The following is a 12,704-nucleotide window of genomic DNA, read 5'->3' on the forward strand; positions in this document are numbered from 1 at the left end:
CTGGTACTTGCGGGGACGTATCAAATGTTACCTATTCCTTTTGCATACTCACCTCAAATCGCACCAAACTGCAAGAGGGTTGAAGGTGTGCCAAGAGGTGATCAACTGTTGGTCGTTCAGGAGCTCTCAAGCAGGCACGCAGGCACGGAGGCACGCAGGAAGAGCCAAGCCAAATGTGAGTGCCAGCACCATCTCTCTGGAACTCACCGTTAGACATTATGTAATCTCTCTTAATTGCCAAGAGAGATGCTAGGATGACTAAGCTGCTTCAGACGGCAGACGGGTCTGTAGCTGCGTGCTGATTCGTGCCCTCATTCGTCTTTCCCCAATGATTCCGGCTTCACGCGAGTCACACGACGAGCCTCCCACTCTCCCTGATGGTTGGTGCTTGGCGTTCCCTTTCAATCAAGTTGACTTCTCGTCAGTGAGTCGCAAGTCCCAATGTTTTAGCACTTCCATCTTCAGCAGAGCTGTCTGCTCTAGGGGTAGCGTGCTTGTATCGTCAAAGTCAACAGACCAGGCCACATTGATATTGGACCTCATCTCGACCCCCAAAGCCACTCGAGAAGAACGCGTGCTCCTCTGTCCCAACCCAAATTGCCGCTTGCAACGTACTTAAGCTCCTCACCGAGACCGCCAGAGTGCACCCGGGCTCCTCTCACCTTCCCCTCACCTGGATGGAGGATCCTCAATCGCTACGTCCAAAGCAGGCCGCCTGTCTGGTCTGCCGCCGAAGCAAGATCAAGTGCGACTATTCTCCGCATGAGAACAAATGCAAGAGGTGCATTCAGCTCGACTCTGAGTGCGTACGTCCTACGTTCCACGCCGGAAGACAGAAGGGCATTAAAAAGTAAGGGCCCCCAGCTCCCTTTTGAATGGTGTTGACACCAGACCCTCCCCCCCCTCCCCGCCCCATGACCGAGACAACCCCCCCGAGTCGCACCACAACCCCCACTACTGCCTGACCTCGTATTGATCATTGGTCGCGCGTGTAATAGCAAGCGAAAGGGTCTAGATAAAGCTCTTTATCAGATAGAGCAGGCCATCAAGAGAGCCAGAACCGGTGAACACAACTCTGAAGATGACAAGGCCATCGGCAGTCTCCAGGCGCTCCTGGAGGGCTCTCGAAATCCTCGGTCAACTACCGCCTCCTCTCACTTAAGGCGGGGTTCATCTCATTTCAACAGCCCCGACCAACCCGACCTCTCGTCTGACGAAGATGATGACCTGGACAACACCCCAGATAGCAACACTTATATGAGCTTGCATCATCACAACGAGGAGAGCCTGGCCATCGACGATGCCGAGAACCCGCTTCAACTCCTGGCGCGCGCCTCGAACCTGCAGCTTTCGCCCAAGCCCATCAGCGGCCTCTCGCCCAAGCAGTCAGGTCCCCGCGCCGGGCGCAAGAAGCAGGTCGAACAGCCCGATGAGGACCTGGAGATCCAGTCCTTCTTCACCTCTGTTCGCGTCAACTTCGACGTTGGCGACGACATAGATCCCATCACAATGGGTCTTGTAACTGAAGAAGAGGCAGAATCGCTGTTTGCTTTGTAAGTGAAACCTACACACCGTCGATGAAGGGCCCTCGTCGAACTCACCGTCCAGCTTCCATGGCAAGCTCGCCCACACCAGATGGGGACTTGATCCCAAGATCTATACTCCATCCTTTACGCGTTCGCGGTCTGCATTCCTGTGCACCTCCATCATGGCCGCATCGGCCCTGTTCCTTCCGTCCGCTGGGGCCTTGTCCAAGAGACTATCAAATCATTGCAAGACCCTCGCACACAGGGTCATTGCGAATCGACACAAGTCCGTGGAGATTGTGCTTGCGTTCATGGTCAACGTCCCGTGGATGTTCCCGGGTCAGCATAGCACTGATGACGAGACTTGCTGGTATGTCAACATGGCTGCCACTATCGCCATTGATCTGTCCTTGAATAAGCTCCTCATCCCCACGGAAGTTGTCGGTTCCGGCTCGAACATGGCCTTGTCCCGCGGAGACTGCCTTGATCCTCGGGCTGCGCTGGCCATGGACGGCTTCAGCCACATAGAACATACCTCTGATCTCGGGCAACGCCTCCTTCGGCGCCGTGAGCGTTGCTGGATTGCCCTCTTCGTTCTCGAAAGAGGCATGTCTCTCGCTCGCGGTCGGCCCTATACCGTGCCCATCACCCGGGTCATCAAAGACTGCGACCAATGGCACCGATCCAGCATCGCTGACCCCATGGATGGCCATCTAGTCTCCATGGCTGTCCTTCGCCGAGACCTGGACGGCCTACTCAACACCGTCCGCGCCCTCTGCGACGGTTCGCAGGGAATATCCACAGACGGCGGGCTCATCGCCCAGTCTATCCAGAGCGCCATTGAGAGATTCTTCGATCAGTGGCTGACCGAATGGGGCTATGCCATAGGAATTGGCCCCCAACGCCGACTCCCTCCCTACGTGGAGATTCTCGTCACACACACCAGGCTCTCGACGTACGGAGGCGTCATCAACCATCCGACCGCCCCAATGGAAGTCCGACAATTCTTCCGCACGGCTGGGCTGTCGTCTGCTGTGACAGTTATGCGAGCAGCGATTCAAGGGGAGTCGCAGCTGCAGTCAATCCCGAACAACACGACAATCATGGTCTCATTCGCAGCCTGTTTCGCGCTGACCCTGAGCGCCTACGCCACGGGCAGCTCCAACTTGGCACCTAGCATTCGAAACCTCATTGAAGAAACAGCAGCTGTCTTGGAACGCATTGGCTCTGCTACAAAGCACAGGAATGGTTTGTCTACACTGTACGGAAAATATCTACGACACATCGTCAGAAAAGCGGCCACAGCCATGGACGGCCAGCCTCAAACGAGTATGCATCCCGATCCAACTATCCCTCGCACCGGTCAGCTCGGAACACCCTCGTCGGCCGTGGCAGCTTCGCCTCCTGTCAACTCGATAGGGCCACCAGTCTCGCAACCGCCGTACATGGAGTCGCAGTTATGGCCTGGAACCCTGCAATTCTCTGCCATGTCTGATGACCAAATTGCCGAGGTTCTGAACCAGCCAGGCAACGAGTTTGACCCCTCGTTCGCAGGCCTATCATGGGACGACATGAACAACTTCGACTGGTTGAGCTGGCCCAACCTGACAGAGTTTGGTTTCTGAGAAGCACATCCTGATTTACCATTATGAGCATATCATGCCTTCATGGTCTCGACTTGCGCGGCGAACTGCCACTGCGTCAGTCTCCGCAGCTGTTCCATGAATACAAAAGTCAGGACAGTATTTGGCCTGCAGTACACAACATTAGCAACATCATCGACATTTCCTTTCCTTGTAACGTGACCTACGTCAATCTCAACCACGCCGGGGTCCATCCCTTCATCAAGAAGATCGCTCCTTCTTCCCTCAGACCCGTCTGCACAATACGAAGCAGAGACTAGATGCAATTAGTCGATTACTCTCGCTGAGACTGGGTGTTCTCTGCTCACGTTTGCCCCTGGACCGCTCGCCGCAGCACTCTGAATCCTGCTCTTGAGGACATCAGCTGGCGCGCAAATTGTCGTCGCCGCAGTACCAGCAAAGAGGGATGCCACAGCATGTGTTTTGATATCGTCCTTCATTTCAGTCTTTTGGAGGAGGATACGTTTCGCTGTCGAGTACCTGTTTTTCGTGCTTTCGTATTAGTTTGCTTGATCTCCACGGTCCCTCACTCATGGACGTCCAGTCTTTTGGCACTCACGTGGCGATTTGTCCCACATCTATCATTTGATATCAGCTTCAATCAAACACTTCAGTCGTTTCCGATGTTTGCGCTTGACGTACTCATGAGTATACTGCGCACCACATTGGCAGATATGCCTCGCGTGAATGCCCCAACACCCTCTTCGCGACCTATCCTGTAGAGCCCTTCGACAGCGTTAGTGTAAGCGAATCGTTCGCCGACATTCTTTGCTCCATCGGCACACATCCGGACGAGGACAACCTAAGTAAGTATCTGTCAGAATCTGCCATTCATCGTGGGGTCGACGCCAATAGTACCTCTGCAGGGTTTCCGACAAGCCCTGCCATGCCTCCCGCCAACCCAGCACACGATACTGTCATTGCCGTTGTCAATTTCTCTTGCCCCGTCCACTGTTTTGCTTGTTGCGCAAAGTAATTGTAAAGTCCGAATCGTGCGGTGGAATAGGTTGTTTGTCGGAAGATGGAGGCCGATAGTCCAGACCACAGAGAAAAGAAGCCTGGCCAGTGTAAGTGAAAACGATGCCAAACAAGAGACCTGTGTCTCTTACCATCCCTGGCTGCGAATCGGTACATTGCTCGAAACATGGACTCTCTCGACTTGAGGACCTGCATCCGACTGCTTGGATCAGCATTTTTCTTGAACCGTTCTTGAGCCAGTCGTCACTGTGGAAGATGTCGACTTACTATTTCGTTTGATCTAAAGGATGTGCTACGCTCGCGTGATTAGTAGCCAGGCACAACACTGCGATGTCGCTCGAGGGTGAACGCACTGAAACAGACTGCCATGGACGCCGCAGCACCTCTACGGACACCAATCAGTCCAAAGTCCTTTACTCGGATTCGCTGTGGAGTTGTGTTACTCACCCAAGCCAGAAAGGCTCCTTTTGCTTGTTACCGCTGGCCATCCTGTGCTGGCGTTCGTGTGTACTGTGGGTATATGCACTGCTACATGCAACCAAAGTGCCAAAGGGACTTCTAAATATCCATATTTAGAAGCTCGATCCGTGGACATGCGCTTGTGATAAGTAATGCGGCATCGATATCAACGGACCCCCCTGACCAAGCTTATCCGCCTGCTGAATAGTCCCGGTCGCGTTCTCATCCCACAATCTCTCGGACTTCAAATGTAGAGCCGGCGAGCTCTCGGCCGTTCGGCACAATGTTGACAGAGTCGAACTCCAGTTTCCCCACGCTGATGTCACATGAAACTCTTTGCCTCGGCACTTCTTTTTGAGTCCGACGCGCACGGCCGGGGATCTTCTTCTGCCCTCCGACTTGCGGAACCCTTCCGGTCTCGTTCTATTGGGGAAACAAAACCACTTCTGCATCCCTCCTAATCCGATGGATGATGCGCCCACAGAGAAGCAGCTGAAGCAGAACATTTCCCGCAGTGATCGAAAACCAAAGGAAACCATGTCGAAGCTCGCACCGTCGCTCAAAGCACTCATTAACGCGCCCTTTGCGAGACCCGGCCAGACGGCTGCGCCGTCGCATATTCGCGACGTCTACCAGGCCATCGCTCGGGATGCAGCGTCGAAGAATGTTGGCGCGAAGCCATGGCTAGCAATCTCGGTGAGCTACCCTTACGGAGACTCTCAACTTGCTTGTCGCACGGCTCAATTGACTGCATTCAAGCTGGCAAAATACTCGTAGAGGCTTAATTACTAACCTACTTGTCTCCCAAGGCCGCAGCAACCTTCACACTCAACTCTCCCGAGTCTCTCGAGTCCCTCTACAGTGTCGCATCCTCCTCCGGCCGCCCCGACAAGCGCGAGACGGCCGAGTTCATCCGCGAAATCGGCCTCAAGTGCATCAGCTTCAACGGCATCCCCCGCACCATCAACTGTCTCAACGCCTTCTACGCCAGCCTCCCCAAGGACGTCACGGCGCAACTGGAAACAAAGCCGACGCGAGCACCCAACGCGCAGAACATTGACGCCATCACGGCCCGCGGCCAGGGGCTCTGGGACTCAATTTACGCCCCCTTTGAGGTAAAGCTCTATGAGAAGCTGGCGCAGTCGCACCCCGATCTGCCGGTGCACATCCTTCACAGCCACTACGCGGGCTTGCTGTCGGAGCCCACGGAGCGGGGAGGACTGGCTAGTGTTGGGAGGGTGCTGACATCCATGGTGGCTATTTCCTGTCTGCGGGCACAGACGGGAGTTGGCCCGCAGGTTCTGTCGCACGTTTTTGGGTTGAGGAAGGGACTTGAAGACGGCACGTACAGGGCGGATAACCAGGAGGATATCCAAGGTGCGGAGTGGTTGGCCAGCGATGAGGGCAGCGAGTGGATTTTAAAGTCGGTTGATTCCATCACGGAGGCGATTGGTGGAGCTGCGAGGTCAAATTTTGCTCCGGGTCGCGAGTCCAAGTTGTAGGTCGACGGAACTTGTGATTCTCGTTAAATACTGTAAACTACCGGGCTCCAGAACCGGATCATTTATCATTTTATGAATTCAAGCCCTGTTCACCACTACCAGTCCATCATGTGGCTCACCGCTCACGGGATTCGACTTGTTTATGTTAAAACCATCACAAAACCCCTGAATTTGCCTCTACTGTGGTCGAAAGGAAGGTTCTGGGTGACGAACTGCTCCTCACCACCGCTCTTAATCACGAAATGGTTGCAGTTATCAAGAATGGCCTTGGTGAATTTTCTTATATTGATAAAGCAGGTCTACTGGGGTAATGGGAGAGGCTAGCTGTAACGTCGAAAGCGCAAGAAAACTCCATAACTGAAGAACGAAATTATCATTCTACCATATTGTCTAATATATCCACTCTCTCTTCTTTTCTAAGCAGTGCTTGGTCATCCCTCACAGCACCATCTTGAAGTGCGGTTCACGGTCATCACCTGTACCAATGAACTGGTCATACTTTCCGGCAGCCTTATCACGGTTGATCTTGGCGCACCAGAGAACGTTGACAAGAGTTCTGGAAATATTTGTTAGTATCTTTCAAGCAAGAACACAAGGCAAACTCACGCCACCCATGCGTAGCACAGCAACCCCAGGATAACTGTGTGACCCTTGTGATATAGCGGGCCGTCGGTGCTGGGATAGATGAAAGCTGCAGACGAAGTCAGTCAAATTCCGAAGGCGAGGCAGATTGGCAACTTACTTGCAACCAGACCACCGCAGTTGGCAATGGCAAGCTGCAGCGCGGACGTCGTCGCGCGCTTGTAGTGGCCGGCCGAGTTGTTGGAGTTCCATACCAGAACGCACGGAACAGCGCTGTACATGCCAATAGCCATCAAGCACGTCATGGCGAATCTCGTTTGTGGTGCCGTGACGTTGGCGATGGCCGCGTAGCCGGCGATGGAAATGGGCAGAACAAAGAGCATGAGTGTGCCACGCAGACGGAGGCGATCAGATAAGAAGGCCACGAAGACTAGGAGGAACATCAGTTATAAGTTAAATCACAGTGTCTTTTTGCCGTGATGGCTTACCTGTGACTGGTGTTGCGACCGCGTATGGGATCACTGACCAGAGTTGGACTTGGTTCGAGTTAGAAGCGATGTGCATGTCGTTGATGATTGTCGGGAGCTTTTGGGTTCCCATTAGCTGTGTAAATCTGCATCTTCAGACTCGCAAGACTCACGAATAGACCAAAAGAGTACAAGCCAGATAGAATGGCAAAGTATGCAGTTGCGCTGAGCCAGATCTGAAGGTTGAACACCCCGCGACCAACTTCGGACCAGCGAAACTTCTCCTCCCTTTCGCGCGAGGAGCTGCCAAGAAGTTAGCATCAACCTCCATTGCGACATACAAGGGGCTACTTACTCGAACCGGTCTCCAGAATGACCTTGAAGCCTGAGTAGCGCCCATTCCCGCTCTTCATCCGTCAGGATCTTGGCCGTTGCCAAGTTGTTTGGCAATCCAATAGCAGCAATGATTCCGCAGACGACTGTCTAGGGGAACCTCTTAGCAACGCCAAGGTAAGTAAGCAGGCTTTGAAGAACTCACAATGATGCCTTCAATGATGAAAATCCACCTCCAGCCCTCGAGGCCAGCCGCAGGACCAATCGCGGACAAGCCTCTCGCGAGTAGGCCTCCAAATGCACCTGAGAGAGATGCAGCCGTATAGAAGATACCGATACGCAGTGCAAGCTCTCCGCGGGTGTACAAGCCAGAGAGATACAACACCATGCCGGGAAGCAGTCCGCCCTCAGTCATGCCCAGAATCGCTCGGACCGCGACGAAGCTTCCGTAGCTGCGGACGAAGCCGAGGCACATTGCTTTTCTAACGTCAGTCACTTGGTGATAACTGGATTTTTTCTCGTTGGAGACATGTACTTACTCACAATGCCCCAAGCACAGGTAAGGAAGGGCAGCCATATCCGCGGTGAAACCTTCTTCAAGACGAGGTTGCTTGGCAGTTCGCTGGGCGTGCATTAGCGACCGGACGACTGTGGGGAGCCACATGGGACGAGAGCGCGTTGACAAGCCAAGGATCAGCCGAGAATGGATGGAAAAGATTTGATGTTACCTCACGATATACGTCACATAAAAGACGGCCAAACCTTGATTGTATTGGTTATTGCTTATGCCAAGGTCCTCGGCTAGGCCAATAATCTTTGCGTTGCCGACGTTGGTTCGGTCGAGAAAGGAACAGAGGAACAGCAGAGCCAGAAGGGGTAGGACCCTGTCAATCATCACATGTTAGTTGAATTGAGTCGTTGAAGGGTCTTGGTTATCAAACTCAGGGAGGCGCTCACCTAGTGTCGACTTTGAACAGCAGAGTTTTTGTGAGGTGCCGTTGACGTTCTGCTTCAACCTCCTGGTGGCTCTCGTCGTACTCAACCTTTGGATCCATGTCCGAGTCCTTGGATGCCATGATGAAGCCGGGTCGAATTTGGCAGCGTAGCCTCGAGAAAGACTCTGTCAGAACACAGGGAAAGAGGACCTAGTCAAAGACAACAACAACAAGATCTGGGTTTCTATCCGCCAAGGGTAGGCAAAGCTTGGGGGTCCCTCCCCCGTTTTGAAGCCCGTCTTCCCCAGACCCCGAATCTGCGGGGGAGGACGAACCCGCGGCGGGTAGCATCTTAGACCGTCCCCGGATCGTCTATCTAAGCTTGCCGTCAACCCGTCCAGACCAATGGTAGGCCTTTGTTTACAGTGCGCCAGCAAGCTGACTCGGCGTCTAGAAGTAGACTCCGCGAGCTACTGCAAAGAAACTCCGAGCTCCCACAAGTCCCGGTGCCCCGCCGCGAAGACGTCAGAGTCTCAGAGACTCCCCTGTCTTGCCTGCGTCAACTCCCCCCCCCTCCATGCCGAACGGGTCCACTGAGTGTGCTACCGCGGTTCTGCGAGGGCTGCGTGGTCGGCGTGCAAAAGAACGGCCGAGACGTCCCGCGCAGGAACCCGTTCAAAAAGATGATGTCGCGCCCACCTAACCCGAACCCAGATATGTCCCCCGACAATCGGCCTTCCTTTTTCTTTTACTTGTGCTTAATCTATTGTCTTTCGTCACCAGTAGACGTGACTGAAGCCTTCTCCTTTTGTGCTGTGTAGATAAGCCTGCCCTTCCAAGACGAGACTGAAATAATGTCTTCCATTACTCGCCAACTGCGTCCGCGGGTGCTGGTCCGCGCATCCTTCAGAGCTGTGCCCGCAGTATGCGCGCAACCTCAACGTTTCCCCGCGCGCGCAAAGGCCCTTGGTATTGCGACATGCCGAGGCATTACGACGACACCAGCGCGCAGGTCGCAGAAGGCGCCTGCCACGAAGAGAGGTGGCTCAAAGCTGTATGCGTCTGCGGATGAGGCTGTCGCGGACATCAAGAGCGGATCAACCATTCTGAGTTCGGGATTCGGACTTTGTGGTGTCGCCGGTACGTCGTGACGCTTCTTTGCCTACAATCAATCGCTAGAGAATCGGGGACCAGCTGACATGTTCTGTGCCAGACACAATCATCGGTGCACTCAATCGCAGAGGAGCAGAGAATCTGCACTCGCTGACAGCAGTGTCAAACAATGCCGGCCAAGAGGGCAAGGGTGGTCTGGCTGTCCTCACCAAGGCTGGCCAGGTGAACCGCCTGATTTTGTCCTTCCTTGGCAACAACAAGGCTTTGGAGAAGAAGTATCTCGCTGGAGAAATCGGCATCGAGCTGTGCCCTCAGGGAACGCTGGCAGAGAGAATCCGTGCCGGTGGCGCTGGGATCCCCGCCTTCTTTACCCCTACTGGAGCTCGTAGGTAACTTTTCGTCGAGATCTGGGGAGTGTTACTGACGTTGGCAGACTCACTGGTTCAAAGCGGTGATATTCCCGTGAAGCTGGACGCCTCTGGCGCAGTCAAGGAGCGCGGCCGAACGAGGGAGACGAGGGAGTTCAACGGCAAGACGTATCTCATGGAGACTGCGCTCACCGGAGACGTGGCTATCTTGAGGGCGTGGAAAGTCGACACAGCAGGAAACTGCGTGTTCAGGTGTGTGGAGCACATGAATGGTCGAGTTGGAAAGCTTGCTAATTGCGTGTTCGTGCAGATACACCACCAAAGCATTCGGACCCATCATGGCCAAGGCCGCAACTGTCACCATTGTCGAGGCAGAGAACATTGTCGAGGCTGGCGCAATCGACCCCAATGACGTTGACTTGCCCGGTATTTTCGTCGACCGAATCGTGCCCTCGACCGCCGAGAAGAATATTGAGATCCTCAAGACGAGGGTGGAGGAGGGCGAGGGCGAGGACCTGAATGCGCCCAAGAATGACGCGCAGGCGAGGCGGAATCGCATTGCCAGGCGTGCGGCGAAGGAGTTGCAAGAGGGGTTCTACGTGAACCTCGGCGTTGGTGAGTTGGCCCAGGCCCTGTGAGATCAACATGAAGAGAGATGCTGACTGGGACAGGAATCCCGACTCTGGCGCCCTCGTTCCTCCCGGCTGAGCGTAATGTTTGGATTCAATCAGAGAACGGAATCCTGGGCATGGGCCCTTACCCAACCATGGACCAGGTTGACGCGTGAGTAGACGCCTGTCCAATACTTGTATGAGATTCATGAGCTGACATGTCCAACTCTAGCGATATTGTCAACGCGGGCAAGGAGACCGTCACCCTCGTCCCCGGTGCCTCGACCTTTGACAGCGCCGAGTCCTTTGGCATGATCCGTGGCGGCCACGTGGACGTCTCCATCCTCGGTGCGCTGCAGGTCAGCGCCACGGGCGACTTGGCCAACTACATGATCCCCGGCAAGGTGTTCAAGGGCATGGGTGGCGCCATGGATTTAGTGTCCAACCCCGACAATACCAAGATTGTCGTTGCGACTGAGCACGTCGCCAAGGATGGCTCGTCCAAGATTGTGCAGGATTGCAGTCTGCCGTTGACCGGTGCTCGTGTTGTCAGCACAATCATTACTGATCTGGTAAGTTGGACTTGGTTGTCGGTTCCAAGTCTCATTGCTAATGTGATGATAGTGTGTCTTTGAGGTGGATCGCAAGAATGGCGGGCTGACCCTCACCGAGGTTGCGCCCGGTGTCGACGTTGAGGAAGTAAAGTCAAAGACGGACGCCACGTTTGAGGTCGCAAAGGATCTCAAGACGATGGAGTAATTTGTAATAGTAAAGCCTCAACTGAGTTCAAGATACCAATAGAAAGAAAAAGTTATTCAGTAAACGTTTCGTTTCGTTCTTTGCGTTTATTCAATTCAAGTGTTATCCTTTGCGGCTAATAATACATTAACGTCTATGTGCGCAAGTCATGAAATTTCAAGCATTCATCGGCAGTCGTTCTCCCGGTGCGCTTGATATAGATTGAATCGGGGGGGGGGGGTATCATCCAAATTTGGGCACCGGAGTGGTTTAGGAAATGTCGGCAGAGCATCTTAGTCGCTGCTGGAGCTGGAGCTGCAGCTACCGCTGCGCTTGCGGTGCTTATCCTTCTTATGCTTCTTGTCCTTCTTGTGCTTCCTGTAGTTGAATCACATGAGTCGTGAACCCTTTGATGATTGGTATCCAATAAAAACACTCACTTTTCAAACTTGTTCTCCAACATATTCGCACCGACGGCACCGGCAATTGCGCCGCCGAGAGTTCCGAGAAGACCGCCGCCGGCCTTGTGCGCTGCCCATCCGGCAGCTCCGCCACCTACTAATGTTGCACCGAGACCCTTATCCTGATCGGGACCGCCGGGCCCGGCGCCATACTGCGGCTGGCCCCCGTATTGGGGTTGTCCACCGTGTTGAGGTGCGCCATATTGCGGTTGCTGGTTGTAGGGAGAGCTGCCTCGGTTGTCGCGGCCGTAGTTGTCATGGCCGTAACTTTGCTGGTGCTGGTTGCCCTGGGCGTACGTTGGTTGTTGGGGTCCGCCGTATCCGTGCTGAGGAGGGGCATTGTAGCCACCGCCCTGCTGGTACGGGGAATGCGACTGCTGGGGGTATCCGCCGCCGCCGCCGCCGCCGCCATGGTGCTGCTGCTGGCCCTTTGTGAGATGTTAGTACTGCTGGATCTCGAAGTTGGTTGAGTCTTGTGCGAGGGCTCAACTGTCTTTGATATCTTACCTGTGCATAGGTGGGCTGCTGAGGTGCGTAGCCGCCGCCCTGGTTGTACCCCTGCTGGCCGTATCCTTGATTCTGGTTGTTGCCGCCGCCTCCGTAGTAATCGTTCGCAGACATATTGAATATTGGTGTTGGGGGTTTAGGAGCGATCGGTGGCTGATGAGGTGTAGTGGACGTGGTATCAGTGGAAGTTTGGTATGCTTAATGAACAAGCTTAGCAAGAGCTGAGGAAGGGGGGAGAGCTGGAGCTTTAAAAGGCGTCAGATCTGGCTACTGCTGAGTGCTTAGAGAATCTCGAAGAAACGCTACTCGCCAGTAAGACGGAGCTTGCGGAAATTGGCAGGGAGGGGCACAACAAGCATGCATGCCGCAAGCAGCTGTGGCAGGCAAACGCGGGACGGGGATTGGATCTCTCGTCTTCCGTCTTTCCCCCCCGCTACCATTCTGACATCCACAGTGTTTGCCCGCGCCCCTCGGCTCAGCT

General features: G+C 54.4%; 6 protein-coding genes across 6 annotated transcripts; 3 read left to right on the forward strand and 3 right to left on the reverse strand.

Moving 5' to 3' along the window:
- Positions 1 to 328: 328 nt before the first annotated feature.
- On the forward strand, positions 329 to 3,151 carry CORC01_05040 (uncharacterized protein; the record flags this gene model as incomplete). The annotated part of the gene is made up of 4 exons (XM_022616687.1): positions 329 to 424; positions 558 to 806; positions 1,033 to 1,553; positions 1,636 to 3,151. The coding sequence occupies 4 exons, from the start codon at positions 329 to 331 to the stop codon at positions 3,149 to 3,151; spliced, it is 2,382 nt and encodes a 793-aa protein (XP_022476828.1).
- Positions 3,152 to 3,183: 32 nt separating this feature from the next.
- Positions 3,184 to 4,635, reverse strand: CORC01_05041 (uncharacterized protein; the record flags this gene model as incomplete). Its single annotated transcript, XM_022616688.1, has 10 exons — positions 3,184 to 3,277; positions 3,337 to 3,425; positions 3,478 to 3,649; positions 3,729 to 3,747; positions 3,812 to 3,971; positions 4,028 to 4,227; positions 4,279 to 4,346; positions 4,415 to 4,439; positions 4,501 to 4,532; positions 4,595 to 4,635. The coding sequence occupies 10 exons, from the start codon at positions 4,633 to 4,635 to the stop codon at positions 3,184 to 3,186; spliced, it is 900 nt and encodes a 299-aa protein (XP_022476829.1).
- Positions 4,636 to 4,966: 331 nt separating this feature from the next.
- On the forward strand, positions 4,967 to 6,108 carry CORC01_05042 (uncharacterized protein; the record flags this gene model as incomplete). Its single annotated transcript, XM_022616689.1, has 2 exons — positions 4,967 to 5,302; positions 5,416 to 6,108. Coding segments are annotated over 2 exons (1,029 nt in total), but the record flags the coding sequence as incomplete, so codon positions are not given.
- A 438-nt stretch (positions 6,109 to 6,546) lies between these two features.
- CORC01_05043 (major facilitator superfamily transporter) lies at positions 6,547 to 8,566 on the reverse strand (the record flags this gene model as incomplete). The annotated part of the gene is made up of 10 exons (XM_022616690.1): positions 6,547 to 6,664; positions 6,715 to 6,799; positions 6,851 to 7,120; positions 7,179 to 7,275; positions 7,331 to 7,460; positions 7,513 to 7,640; positions 7,696 to 7,967; positions 8,030 to 8,112; positions 8,231 to 8,374; positions 8,448 to 8,566. The coding sequence occupies 10 exons, from the start codon at positions 8,564 to 8,566 to the stop codon at positions 6,547 to 6,549; spliced, it is 1,446 nt and encodes a 481-aa protein (XP_022476831.1).
- Positions 8,567 to 9,279: 713 nt separating this feature from the next.
- CORC01_05044 (coenzyme A transferase) lies at positions 9,280 to 11,276 on the forward strand (the record flags this gene model as incomplete). Its single annotated transcript, XM_022616691.1, has 7 exons — positions 9,280 to 9,565; positions 9,639 to 9,923; positions 9,972 to 10,158; positions 10,217 to 10,521; positions 10,578 to 10,689; positions 10,750 to 11,089; positions 11,142 to 11,276. The coding sequence occupies 7 exons, from the start codon at positions 9,280 to 9,282 to the stop codon at positions 11,274 to 11,276; spliced, it is 1,650 nt and encodes a 549-aa protein (XP_022476832.1).
- Positions 11,277 to 11,548: 272 nt separating this feature from the next.
- CORC01_05045 (nitrogen starvation-induced glutamine rich protein) lies at positions 11,549 to 12,337 on the reverse strand (the record flags this gene model as incomplete). The annotated part of the gene is made up of 3 exons (XM_022616692.1): positions 11,549 to 11,633; positions 11,696 to 12,144; positions 12,224 to 12,337. The coding sequence occupies 3 exons, from the start codon at positions 12,335 to 12,337 to the stop codon at positions 11,549 to 11,551; spliced, it is 648 nt and encodes a 215-aa protein (XP_022476833.1).
- Between the last annotated feature and the right edge of the window lie 367 nt (positions 12,338 to 12,704).

The sequence above is a fragment of the Colletotrichum orchidophilum genome (genome assembly GCF_001831195.1).
Source record: "Colletotrichum orchidophilum strain IMI 309357 chromosome Unknown Scaffold_34.1, whole genome shotgun sequence".
NCBI classification, from domain to species: Eukaryota; Fungi; Ascomycota; class Sordariomycetes; order Glomerellales; family Glomerellaceae; genus Colletotrichum; species Colletotrichum orchidophilum.